The sequence below is a fragment of the Hyperolius riggenbachi genome, chromosome 1 (assembly GCF_040937935.1).
Source record: "Hyperolius riggenbachi isolate aHypRig1 chromosome 1, aHypRig1.pri, whole genome shotgun sequence".
Taxonomy (NCBI): Eukaryota; Metazoa; Chordata; class Amphibia; order Anura; family Hyperoliidae; genus Hyperolius; species Hyperolius riggenbachi.
The window spans coordinates 463,814,596-463,828,025 of NC_090646.1; the positions used below are offsets into that span (position 1 = coordinate 463,814,596).

Genomic DNA, 13,430 nt, shown 5'->3' on the forward strand with positions numbered 1-13,430 from the left:
TGCGCTAATAAAAACTGTTAAGTAAAAAAGATGCTAGCAAGGCAATTCTAAAGTTTAAAATCAATTTAACTTTTTTTCAATAGATTATTAGTCCCCAGGCTCTTGTCGTACACTGATGGCAAAAGAGAAGTTGTAATGCATGCTAATTCAGCCTGATTGGCTGAAGCCTCTGTCCCTCACCTCTGCTCTTCTCTGATTGGCCGCCTGTTTAGCTGCTTGCAGCTGCTAGGGCGCAGAGAGGGGGGCCAGAAGCTGTCCTCCATCACGGATCTCGGCCCCCCCTCCTGTTGTGTGCCTCTCTCTGTACTACTGCCGCATCCCCCCTCGCACTGCAACCCCCCCCCCCTACCCTTTGCATCTCCTCTCCTTCCCGCACTATTACTCAGCGAAGCGGGGAGGAATAAAAGCAGTGCGCACAGACTCCCCTCCATATGGTTCCACACGCTGGAGTTCCCATCTATACACTCTGCACTACCGCCGGCGGTACTGCAGAGTGTATAGACGGAAACTCCAGCACGTGTAACCATATGTAGGCGAGTCTGTGCGCACTGCTTTTATTCCTCCTTGCTTCGCTGAGTAATACAGCGGGGAGGAGAGGAGATGCGAGGGGGGATGCCGAAGCCTGTGGCACCCAAGATGGCCCTGCCATGGACAGAATTCTGTCCATTTCACACTACAAAATACACAGAAATCAATACGTGTACAGAGCAATACATCTGTAAAGCAAGTAGAGCTTAGATAGTGTTTTTTCCCCCTGGCATAGTATGGCTAATAGTTGTTCTTTAAAGAGGGATGGTCCGCCACAAAATCTAATTCCATTTACCCACTGCTCTGTGTTCATTATACAACCTGGAACTTTACCCTGTATTGCAAGCACTTTAATCTAATCAGAAATGTTTCTGCTATAATAAATCTCATTTGTCAGCCTGGTGCTATTTGGTACATTGCCGATCAGAAAGAAGCTTGTTATCACCCCTCCCATATTCCTGCTCCTCATTGACGGCTGAGGGCAGTTCAGTGTGACGAGGCTGAAATATATGATCTTGCTGTGCAAGCTAGCCAGGTCAGATTCTAGGAGAGAGAAAAAAGTAAGGGAGGAAATGACATCAGGATTGGCTTCAGTCAGAAGGAACCAAAATGGCAAATGAATGAATGAACACAAACTGTGTACAGTACATCTGTTATGTAAGAACAAGTAGTTATCTACTTATATATGCATTTTTCCCCCTGGGAACACGGAGCCAAATATAAAAAGATAAAAATCATGTACTGAATTGTGTAAAGCTTAATTTATTGCTGTACTGGGATCTCTTAATTTTCCTGCTGGAGTAATAAAAAATAAAATTACCACACTGAATAGTTACAATCAGGATTTTCAACGGAATGTGAATCATTTATAGAATGAGGGAAGCATAATTATTTTAAGTGGAATCTGCCAAAGGATTTTTTTGAAAGCAAATAAATGAATGCTTTTGAAACGATTTTGAAATACACTGCATAAAACAATTGCCTGTTTGGACAACGCAATATTAGGTCTTCCTTAATTTCCCATTCCATTAGAAAATAATAAGGTCCATGGGCAATGCAAATACCATGTCCTGAGATAACCTGTCACAGAAAACTGGGTTACATCATTAAAGAGACTCTGTAACAAAAATGTCATCCTTTTTTCTACCATCCTACAAGTTCCTAAACCTATTCTAATGTGCTCTGGCTTACTGCAGCACTTTCTACGATCACCGTCTCTGTAATAAATCAATGCATCTTTCCCCTGTCGAACTTGTCGTCCTGTGTCTGGAAGGCTGCCAACTCTTCTGTGCTGATCTGTCATGCACACACCTCTCCAGGCCCTTCTATGCACACTCCAGTGTGTGCGTGTTATTTACATAAGCCAGCAGCGTCTCTGCTCTCTTATCAGTGACAGAAGAGAGCTGGATAAAAATCCTCCTCTGTTAGGCTGTGAAAGGAGCTGGGCTGACACATACTGAGGAATTACAGACAGGGCAGAGCTGTCTGCAGAAAGAAACAATCAGCCTGTCACTAGTATTCAGTGGATGAGAGCTGCAGGGGGACAGAAGGTAAACACACAAATGATCTCTTGAGATTCAAAAGGAAGGCTGTATACAGCCTGCTTGTGTATGGATATATTTTCTATGTGTGGACATACTGTACATCAACCTACTTCCTGTTTTGGTGGCCATTTTGTTTGTTTATAAACAAACTTTTAAAAACAGTTTTTGACTACTTTTAATGCGGCGGGGAGCGGCGAAATTGTGACAGAGGGTAATAGGAGATGTCCCCTAATGCACTGGTAGGTTTACTTTTGTGCAATTTTAACAATACAGATTCTCTTTAAGTCATGCAATTCATATAAAAACTGAATTTCCAATTTCATAGTCCTGACTTGAAAGTAAATATACTTTATTCAACAATGGAATGACAATATCAAAACAAGTGCAGACAGGTACAGTACTTTCTGCGCACAAATAAGGCTTGTTTTCAACATTACCTCTAATCCTTCATCTACATCTTTAACACAACCACGGTCATAAATATCAGGAGGTACACAGACAATGCTTTGCTGCTGTTTATCCTCAATGTCACATTCTAGAACAAGACCTGGAACAGAAAAGCACAACTAGCTAAATAATTGCCCCCAAAAATGTCTGAACAGACTACAAATAATCTAGGCATTCTCTAAAGAATAAGGAAAAGCCTTACCATCTCCACTCCAAGAGAGCGTAGGGATTCCTACAGTCTGAGCAACAATTGTTGAAGCCACTTTGTCTCCCAAACCCCACATTGCTTGACTTGGGGGTCCTGTCCATAAAAGAGCATTAAAACAAAGAATTATTGAACAACATTAGGAACTATTATACAGAATACCTGAAATTAGGAACTCCACTGCACACATTTGGTTTTCAAAACCAATCAGATAACTAAAAATTATTTTTTACTGTTGTGCCTCTCTATGAAGTTGACAGCAACAAAATCACAAACATATTACCCTGCGGCAGAGTATGCCAACAGGGTCATATGCATAGCACCGCCCCCCCCTCGCCCAGTGACGTACTCTATGCTAGACAGGAAATTTGTCACTGGGATGTCCAGGGATCCCCCTTGTATTCCCTCATTCCCCGTGTGCTGCAATGTCGGCAACCTTTTTTTGCCCATTGATTTACATTATTTCCGCTGTTGAAGTCCGGCGGTAACACGCTGTTGCCCCCGTGTCGACTTGGGCACTTCCGATGCAACCCGATGTGTGAAGTGTGCTAGGCCCCATCGCATTACCCTGCAGTAAAACAGAATAACGCAACGTAGGTTTTCAGTGCAAGTGTAAAATGGGCCTAAAGGACCACTACAGCAGGGATTCTCAGGGTTTTGTATGTCTAGTTTTGCAAACAAGACTGCATGTTTGTATGTGTACTGCTGTATGTTGCATAAGTCGCTGTGTACTCAGAACAGCCTCATTCCCACTAGATGTGTTGCTACGCAGCTTTTTTATCATAAGCATAGGGAAAATCAGCAAAGACCACAGACAATGGATAAAAAAAAAAAAAGCAATGTCTAACAGTTCCACTTTATGCAGTGCATTTCTCACAAACACTCCTAGGCACGTTTTCTCCACTTCTGGGCTTTGCTTCATTCAGCGTTATGAATAGGGCTTGCACTAAAAAATGTAGCAAAGCAAAGATACCATGTGCTGCGGTATTCAGTCACCTGTGGGGACAAACCCAAAAACAATTGCTGTATTAAGCCAAATACAAACACCCAATTTTGAGTGTAAAAAGGACGCCGGGAAATGTAGGTGCTAGGTGAAGCCAAAAAACGGTTCACCCTGCTATTGCAAATTACCGGCAGCCTAGATTACTATTCCCCCTCCAGGCCACCAAAAGGAGTAAGTTGCAATTCGGTTGAAAGCTATTGCTGGTGGCTGTACTGAACGTTTTTTGTGGGTTTTTTTTGTAATTTGGGATCTGTCTTTTGCCAGCGCCGAAATTATGCTGAGCGCCGATATAGCCCTAAATTACATTAAAGTCTATGGCCCAAATGTCCGGTGCCCTTTTTACCTACCTGCAACTTTACCACTTCTGCGTGGTATGACAGCTTACCTGCACAATCTGATCATAATATTCAAAATCTGTTTGCCCACATGGAAGTGGTAAAATTGGTCAGTGAAAATTAGATGTGTGTACACATACCATCAATGGTGCCAATAGACAATACATGATCATTCTGCCGATCTAAATTTTGGATTGATTATATTAGTCTAATCGGACTGATCATCATTTTCCCCTCCGTTGGTGGGCCCAAATGATCGTTTCTGATCAGATGGTTGATTGGTTCATTGTACCATTACAGGCCATATATGGTCCTAGTTTTGTGACCGTTGTACAAGCCTTGTACACACATCCAATTTGAATTAGCCAATCACTAACCAATTTTACCACCTCCATGTAGTAGTTGGTACCTACACAATTGGTTCATAGTATTTAATATCTGTTGACCATTATACTACATGGAGGTGCTAAAATAGGCTAATCAAAATAGAAGGCGTGTACCGGGCTTAAGACTACTTGGTGCCTTTATCATAATTAAAAGCTGAATAATAGCAATTTAATGAGGATTCTGGCTTTTGGCATTAGTACCAAATCATTTGACATTACCCATAAAAGCAATGTTCTGTTTGTGCAGGAGTTCGGGAAGTTTAGGGTTTTCAGAAGCATGGCCCCATCCAGCCCACACAGCCTACAGAATGAGAAAAAGGTACAATTAACGAAAATACTGACTCCATCTTAACAAAACAAGAAATACAATATCACTTAACCTTTAATACTTTTCCAGATGTTTTAAGCTAAAAAGAATTTGTAAATTACCATAGCATAACCTAAGAACAGCCTTTTGCTGTTACCTTAGAACACCAGGCTGAAAGGACAGGACAAAGCATGAATAGATCATGTGTGCATTACCTGAACTGGAATCCGCTTGGCAATGTCAACAATCAGTTCCACATTGGCATAGTTGTTGTTATTTGGTCCCCCTGGAACTGGCACATAGTGATCTGCCATCTTGATGTACTCTGTGGATGAGATATGTGAAGACAAGTTACTATTAATGTACTAACAAACCTGGAACAGCTGAACACACCAGGTAAACAACTAGTGACAAATGCAAATGTTACATGCAAGCTTTACTTTTCCTTTATGTCACCTTTGCTGTATGTAAAAATCCAGTCTCTGTTCTTGGAACATTAAACAAGACCGGCAAAAGCAAAGATTAAAGTACGGCCAAGATAGCTTAGAATAAATTTAAAGGACACCTGCCTCCAGCCTCCATATACTTCTTGCTTCAGGTTCCCTTTAAGGAAACCCAAAAGTACCCATCTACCCTCCATTTTTCTCCTCTCTACTCCTACCCTTCCTCATCTTATCCCATTCTCACTTTGCTTTAGTCTGTCTTGGCGAGACTGCTGGGGGCACAAGTAGATTTAGAAATCTTCCCTGTGGTACATGGGCACTCCGAGAACCTGACAAGTGAGTCCTTAGCTGTCAAATTAGACACAGAATAATGTATTGAATGGATCTCCTTAGCAGCAAAGAATATTGATTATATTTGCAGATGTATTAATACTTAATTGTATGTCAAAGTACGGTTCAGTTAGTTATTGCAGAGTTGATGTAGAGATTGCATAGGTTTTTGTACATTGAAATGTAGGTCCACCTTTTCCGTTGAAATATTGAAAATATGTAAATAAAGAACTGGGGGGGGGGGGGGGGGGCATGTTAGACATGGTTTCAAACAATCCTAAAATAGCTAACTACCAAAAACTGGGCCCCAGAAAAAGGATACATGAAAGTATAGCAGGCAATGAAAAATAGTGTAACAAAACTGCTTCATATTTAAATACAATAGTTCTGTGCGATTTGGGGTTTTTGGTATTTTTACAAATCTAAAAAAACAAACAAAAAAAACCCACTTACAATTTAATATTTGGCTGTGGTTTCATTTAACTTGGCAAGGACGCTGGCTAGGTTTGTCACTCACATAAGACAAAGCTGACAAAGACAGTTTATGGTCACTGTGGACATGTAACTGCATTAACTGTATTTTGGGGTAAATCCTTCTTATGGTTAAAGAGACTCTGTAACAAAATTTTCAGCCTTATTTCTTCTATCCTATAAGTTCCTATACCTGTTCTAATGTGGTATGTCTTACTGTAGCCTTTCCTAGTTGCACAGGGGCTGTATTATCTGTTATATAATCTAATCTTCTTTCCTTTGTCAGCTTTGTTGGCTCAGGCAGGAATGTGCTGCTCTGCTGTGATGGGTAGAAGTTATACACACCCTCTCCACGCCCCCTGCAGGCTCTGTAGGAGTCACAGACTGAGCTTCTCTCAGCCCATCACATGCTGGTTAGCAGCCATGTTTTTTGTTTAAAAACACTGCCTAAAACTGGCAATTACAAGCCAGGATTGCACCAGGGAGTGGTAGAAACAGCAAAGAGGGGCACAGGAGAACATAATGAATAGAATGGTATGCTTTATTGTAAGAATTTTAGAGTACAGATTCTCTTTAAAGAGAACCTAAACTGAAAATTAAAAGTCAAAATAACCAGGTCATACTTACCTTCTGTGTAGTCTACTCCTAAATCTCTTTCTCCTGTCCTGTGTCCCATTTGTCCACTGTGATCAATGGATTTCTCCGTCCACCATTTTAAAAATGGCCATTAACCCATAACAGCTTTCTGGTCAGCAAACTGTTCAATTGTAATATTCCCCACTTGAGCCATAGGGAAACATGGCAGCATATATAACTGACAGCAACCGGTATATTTCAGTTCTGACAAAATATTGTCAGAACTGGAAGGGACCACTGTAAGAAGAAAATGGTGAGCTTCTGAGAGGAACTGACGGTGAGGTTAGTATGTAATATTCATTTGCAGCTACGTCATGTGTTTATTTTAAATAATTTTACATGCTTCAGGTTCCCTTTAAAAACCATAACATATTTTCAATCAAGAAAGCAGACTGAATAGGTGGGTCCAGGTCTTGGACAGAAGCAGATAGTGAATTTTAATTGATTGGTCAGATTTTCTAATGTTACAAAGTGTGTTCAATTTTTCACCAATTATGAAAAAAAAAAGGAGGGAAATCCAATCTGAATTTTCACTTGACAAAAAAAAAGTTTTTTGGGGGGAAACTATCGTTTTTATTTAATGGCTGTAAAATCAGATTTGTATTATGTGTGGCCACCATTAGGGAAACAAATTAGGTGTTTAACTTTAGCTCAAAATGGATTCCTTTATAAAAAAAAATTTCAGGCCGAGTTGGCACAGAAAAAAAAAACAATTTAAAAATGACATGAATCATCCCCTCTCCAGCACATAGTAATGACCAAGGGCTGTGGAGTTGGAGTCAGAGTCGAGGAGTTGGACTCGGGGCAATTTTTGGGTACCTGGAGTCGGAGTCAAGAGAAAATGCACCGACTCCGACTCCTAATGAATTTAAACTGTAATTAAAATAGAAAATATGATAAAATGTTCTATTTCTCAGATAATAGTCATCATATAATTTATGTATACAGTAATAGCTGTGCTTAGTCCACAAAAATGAAATAAAACAATCAAAAAATAGCTACTTGTGCTGCTTAAATAAAGCAGTCCCCGTATTTTTAAAGTTAGATATACATATCTGATTGTTACTGTACAGTATATGTGATGTGCACACAGGAATCATATACTAAATAACATCTATGCTGTAAGAATAAAGATGTGTAGCTGTGTCACTAATAGAGATGGTCAATGAGATGGAAAGAATTCTGCGTGGATGCTGGTTTATGCAAATGTATGCACTCCCTTTGTCCATGAAATCAAATAATTTTATATGTTGTTAAAATTTGGTTTGGTGACTATGAATTAAAGGGTACCTGAGATGGATGAAAAGAAAAGTTTTATTCATCCTGTACCTGGGGTTTCCTCCAGCCCCCTTCAGGCTCATCCAGTCGCTGTCCTCCTCCGCCACCTGGATCTTCCGCTGAGTCCCGGTAATTCAGCCAGTCAACGCAATCCGGCTGCGTGCCGCTCCCACAGCCAGGAACATTCTGCGCCTGCGCAATAGTGCTGCGCAGGTGTAGTACACTCCCAGCGGCGGAGTGTGTGCATGCGCACTACGCCAGACTGGCTCAAGTACCTGGACCCATAGCAGAAGATCCAGGTGGCGGAGGAGGACAGCGAGGGACTGATTAGCCTAAAGGGGGCTGGAGGAAGTATGTATAAACTTTAATTTCATCTGTCTCGGGTTTATTTTGTTACACAGTAGTACTATACTCTACATATGCACTCTTCACAGAGCTGCAGGGAATCCACTGAGAATGTTGTGCACATTGAACACAGAGGTGTGATGTGTAATAGAGGAAGAATCTCCTCATTCCCCTGCAGAGTACCTGCACATCACTCTTACATGTACCCACAGTTACGTTACCTAGGGCCTGATAGATGTTCTTTGTTCCTGTCTTCTACAAGTACTCTAACCAAGGACTAGTTTTAGTCTATGACTAAAAGTATTAGAGGCAGAAGATCAGCCGGCTAGCCAGGTAACTGGTATTGTTTAAAAGGAAATAAATATGGCAGCCTCCGTATCCCTCTCACTTCAGTTGTATTTTAATATTCCTAAGCGTTGGCAGTTAAGAGATGCATTTCATGTTACATACTTTTAATCAACAAAATTGTAATATGCGAATTAGAGTCGGAGTCGATGGAATCCTAACCTGAGAAGTCGGAGTTGGTGGATTTTTTTACCGACTATACAGCCCTGGTACTGACAGCAGCTACCATGGAAGTAAACAAAAAAATAATAGTAATAATAATAGATATCAGAAATAACTATAAGGAAAAGTAACAGTGTGTTGAGAATTTCTTACAACAAAATCAGACAATATACCTGCATTAGCTTTGAGATCCTCTGGGGTAACCATAACCACAAAACGTATCGCTCTCTCATTGCGGAACATTTCATAGGACCACCTTCTGATGGAGCGCATGCACTTGACTGCTGCAATGCCATTATTTGCAATAAGTACCTGCAAACATACAATATATCATTTATTCAGAAAATGTCTTTTAAAACAGCACAAGGGTGTATGCATCAGGAAGTGTGGAAGAGGAAGGGGGGGGGGGGGGAAATTGTGTTTTATGTAGGTTTTGAATCTAGAACCAGATTTGGTTATGGGCAGCATGGAACAGGGTTATGCTGCATACACACTTGAGATAAAAGTCTTTGGAAAAGGCAAGATCGCAGACCAATTTTACCCCATTCCATGTAGTATGAGAGCCATACCTTCACAGTCTTTTCTATGGAGCTGCACTCCCCATCAGATAAAATCTTAGCAAGATGCTGCACACAAAGATGCCCGTACACATTCAAAAGATCATTATCTGCAAAAGATCTCTTCCTGCAATAGATCCATTCCTGCAAAATGCATTCATAGTCTATGAGATCTGCAGATCCTCATACACACCCTGTTTAACAGACTTCATCTGCATATCTGGCAATCATCTGCAGATCTGAAAATCCATCCTGGTGGATCTGATCTGCAGATGATTGCCTGTTAAACAAGGTGTGTATGATGATCTGCAGATCTCATAGACTATGAATGCATTTTGCAGGAATGGATCTATTGCAGGAAGAGATCTTTTGCAGATAATGATCTTTTGAGTGTGTACAGCATCTTTGTGTGCAGCATCTTGCAAAGATTTTATCTGATGGGGAGTTCAGCTCCATAGAATAGACTGTGTAGAGTATGGCTCTCATACTACATGAAAGGGGGTAAAATTGGTCTGCGATCTTGCCTTTTCCAAAGACTTTTATCTCAAGTGTGTATGCAGCATTAGAATATACATTGGGGCTTTATTGCTTACTATGCTTACTTATGAAATGATTACGAGATAATTAAGAATAGCAGATTTTGCTCCCTGAAAAGCTTAGAGGGTTCATTGGCTGCCTATCACCTCTCTCTCCATCTACCCTCCAAGCAGCCCAACAGTACAATAGAAACATTACTCATGTCAGTGATTTGTTATAAGTCTGACCAGGGCCACTTACTTCCTGCCTATTCTTGTTTCACAACTGACATGCAGATAGATCACAGAGGTGGGATTCAGATCCTAGAAAAGTAATGCTTAGAAATCCAGTGGCATGGTGTTTGGATGTCAAAGGGAAAACAAGGTAATCTGGCAGCACCCACAGTACTACTGTAAATGATTTACAGACTGCTGGTAACGGAAACCTGCAGCCAATTTTAGACCTCTTCAGGGAAGCACAATAAAGTCATGAATTAGAATAGCAATATTAATCAGCAATTTTGTCATGATTTAGCATATCTATAATTATATTTATAGTTCTGATCCATGCTTCAAAACACTCTAGGCTGCCCAACCAAGAAGCACGCTCCCATTCCTTCCCTGCATACCAGTAAACACTAACGCTGAATAGACTGTGCAGAGCAGGTGTCACTGTGATGTCACCCAGTATGTAAGGCTACAGTCACACCATTTACAGCGTTCGAATATACCTTTCACTTGTTTATTTTCCAAATCTTAACATGCATGTTTGTAGTATTTACATTGGGTCCATGGCTACATAAAATAGATACACTAAACACAGGTGGTTCGGCAAAAAGAAGCAGCAAGCTGTTTTTTAAAGCGAACACAGAGATACATTAGATGTGAATGATTTACAAGGGATGTCGGTACCAACGCTAAAACATGAAAAACTGCACACAATGTGAATGAGACCAAGGGCACTGACAGTATAAAAATCTTGAGTTCTGTGCAGGGGATGGGTACTCATTATTCAGATACATAAACTAGAACACCTAGATTTTACAAATAAAACACACTACATAAAATAGCAAAACCCAGAATGGGCCTGATCCAATTCACTTTTCCTCCTATGTTTTCTCCAGAGCTGTGGAGTCAGTACAAAAATCATCCAACTCAGACTCAGTTCAGGAAACGACCAACTCAGACTCCAGGAACCCAAAAATTGCTCCGACTCCTCGACTGACTCCACAGCCCTGGTTTTATCCTAGGTGATATTTTTACATTATAAATAAAATTGCCATATTTATTTCCTTTTAAACAGTACCAGTTGCCTGGCAGCCCTGCCGATCTATTTGGCTGCAATAGTGTCTGTATCACCCCAGAAACAAGTCTGCAGCTCATCTTGTCAAACGCCTGATGTGCTGCATGCTTATTTAGGGTTAATGGCTAAAAGAATTAGAGGAAGAGGATCAGCAGGACAGCCAGGCAACTGATAGAATGATGCTTAAAAGGAAATAAATATGGCAGCCTCCATATGTCTCATCTCGGGTTCACTTTAAAAGGGACACTTAAGTCTTTGTAAAAAAAAAAAGTGTTTTACTCACCTGGGGCTGTATCGTGCCCACGCCAACTCCATCAGATGCTGCTTGCCCCACAGGCAGCCATTTCCGGTTTCGGCGACAGGAGCCGACAGGCTGGGAACGCGAGTGATTCTTTGCGTTCCCAGCCACAATAGCGCCCTCTATGCTGCTATAGCATCTGGATTTGGACATATTTTTTGGTTGTTTTTAAAGTGTTTCAAAAGTACTTAAAAAAAAAAGTGTAATAAAAAAAAAAAAAAAAAAAAAAAAAGTGTTGTATATTTTGTACTCGAAGACAGCTTTGTAGCTCTCAAACATAATTCGGGTCATTTGTAAGTGGGGGACTGTAATAATAACAGGGTTCATGTAAAGCAACCACAGCACCAAAATAGTAAAAATGGTATAATAGGGAAGGTGAGGAGAATTAACATGATAGTGAAGAGGTTAAGTTATAACATGAGAAAGTTAAACAAACCTTTTCAATGATGCGATTGCCTCCAAACCGTGTTACAAACTCAGCCGGAGAAGCCACGGTAAAGTCTCGTTGGAGGTCCAGCTTCTTGTGTTCTCTGCCCTTCTTCACAAGGTGCAACCCAGACATGCTGGACCTGTGTAAAGAACACCACAGTAGAAAGTTACAGAAATGGCTACGCACACAGAAGATCAGACAAACTCTGCATTTGCATCACAACAGATTAGCTGCAAACTCTGTATCACACAATTACACATGTTAAGGGCCTTTTTCCACTAGCCTGCGATTTGCTTCTGATCGCAAGGTACATTAAACTAATGGAAACTGCAGCAGCAATTTCCATTAGTGCGATCCGATTTTGGTCAAAGCGCAATCGTCATCCTGCCGCGTTTTGTATGCGATTGAGCTGGACTATAATGAGTATAGTAGCTCAATCGCAATCGCATGGTGGAAATTGAAACGCGATTGCGATCAGAATCGCGATCGCAATCGCTTTTGCATTTCATAGTGGAAAAAAACCCTAACTGAGCCCAATGTGATGTCAAAATGTGCTTTCTGACTATTTAAACTCAGGGCCTGTTTACAGTAGGACCAACAGGGTATTTACCAGAGAAATACAGTAGCTTGTGTCTGCAGAAATACTACAATTTTTCACTTCTCCACATTTATAAAGTGTCAGGCAGTTTAAATGATCAGCATAAGGAATCAATGGGTCAAGGGTCAATGAGATACAAATAAATCTAAGTTGATACCAGATTATGTATAACATTGTCTTTGAACACCCAAGTGGGCCCCACCAGCCAGCCCTTAGGCCCCCAACCCCGAAATTTAGAGCTGGAGCCGACACTGCTTGAGGGGCTACAGCAGTGCAGTCCTTAAGTGGTTAATGAAGATCATCGTGTTAATCAGACTGAATGCCAGTGGAGAATGTCATAGGATAAAGTGGAGCGCAGTTTTGCTCCAAATATCCCATTCACCAGTTTGCCTCAGAGTAGCATTTTAAAAAGTATCTATATATGGCTATAAAGCAACTTTATGAATGGCCCCATTTTTTGTAACAAGAACTAAAAGATCTGGCTAGCAACTTGCAACTCTATTCTAGTGCATGGAGCTAGAAGTCTTCATACAAAATCTTTTATAATGCTAGATTTATAAAAGGTCGGTTTTAGAGATATAAAAGCATCATTCACATTTTCAGAAGTGGAGATAGAAGAAATGGCAGCGTGCTATGAAAAGTGTTTAGGAGTATGGTGTAAGCAGGAACTCAATAACTAAGACAGAAGACAGGGCTGTTTATCAGCCTGCCTGTAGGGATGGCAGAGCTTGCTGTGCATAACCCAATACTGAAGAAGCAAAAGATCCGCAGCTCTACCTTATAAGCCAAGACTGGTTACAGAAGTGACAAACCATGAAACATTCTGATAAAATGCTACATGTGGGTTCTTTTCCAGCATGTACCCTTCCAGGAATCCTCTGACACCCAACTGCAGATAAATCGTTACACAAGTATGTAATGTACTGTTCTTCCAATCTTACAGCTAAGGAGAACTGTAGTGAGA

The 13,430-nt window shown here is 40.8% G+C and overlaps 1 protein-coding gene across 3 annotated transcripts in view; it reads right to left on the reverse strand.

Moving 5' to 3' along the window:
• The window catches only part of ACACB (acetyl-CoA carboxylase beta), a 193,107-nt gene that overhangs the window by 113,025 nt on the left and 66,652 nt on the right, over positions 1-13,430 (reverse strand). For all 3 annotated transcript variants that reach the window (XM_068239413.1, XM_068239406.1, XM_068239419.1), the window contains 6 exons: positions 11,875-12,007; positions 8,939-9,077; positions 4,971-5,080; positions 4,668-4,749; positions 2,722-2,820; positions 2,510-2,619 (listed from right to left, as the gene is read on the reverse strand). In XM_068239413.1, the coding sequence (XP_068095514.1) occupies positions 2,510-2,619; positions 2,722-2,820; positions 4,668-4,749; positions 4,971-5,080; positions 8,939-9,077; positions 11,875-12,007 (673 nt within the window). The remainder of the gene's footprint in view (positions 1-2,509; positions 2,620-2,721; positions 2,821-4,667; positions 4,750-4,970; positions 5,081-8,938; positions 9,078-11,874; positions 12,008-13,430) is intronic.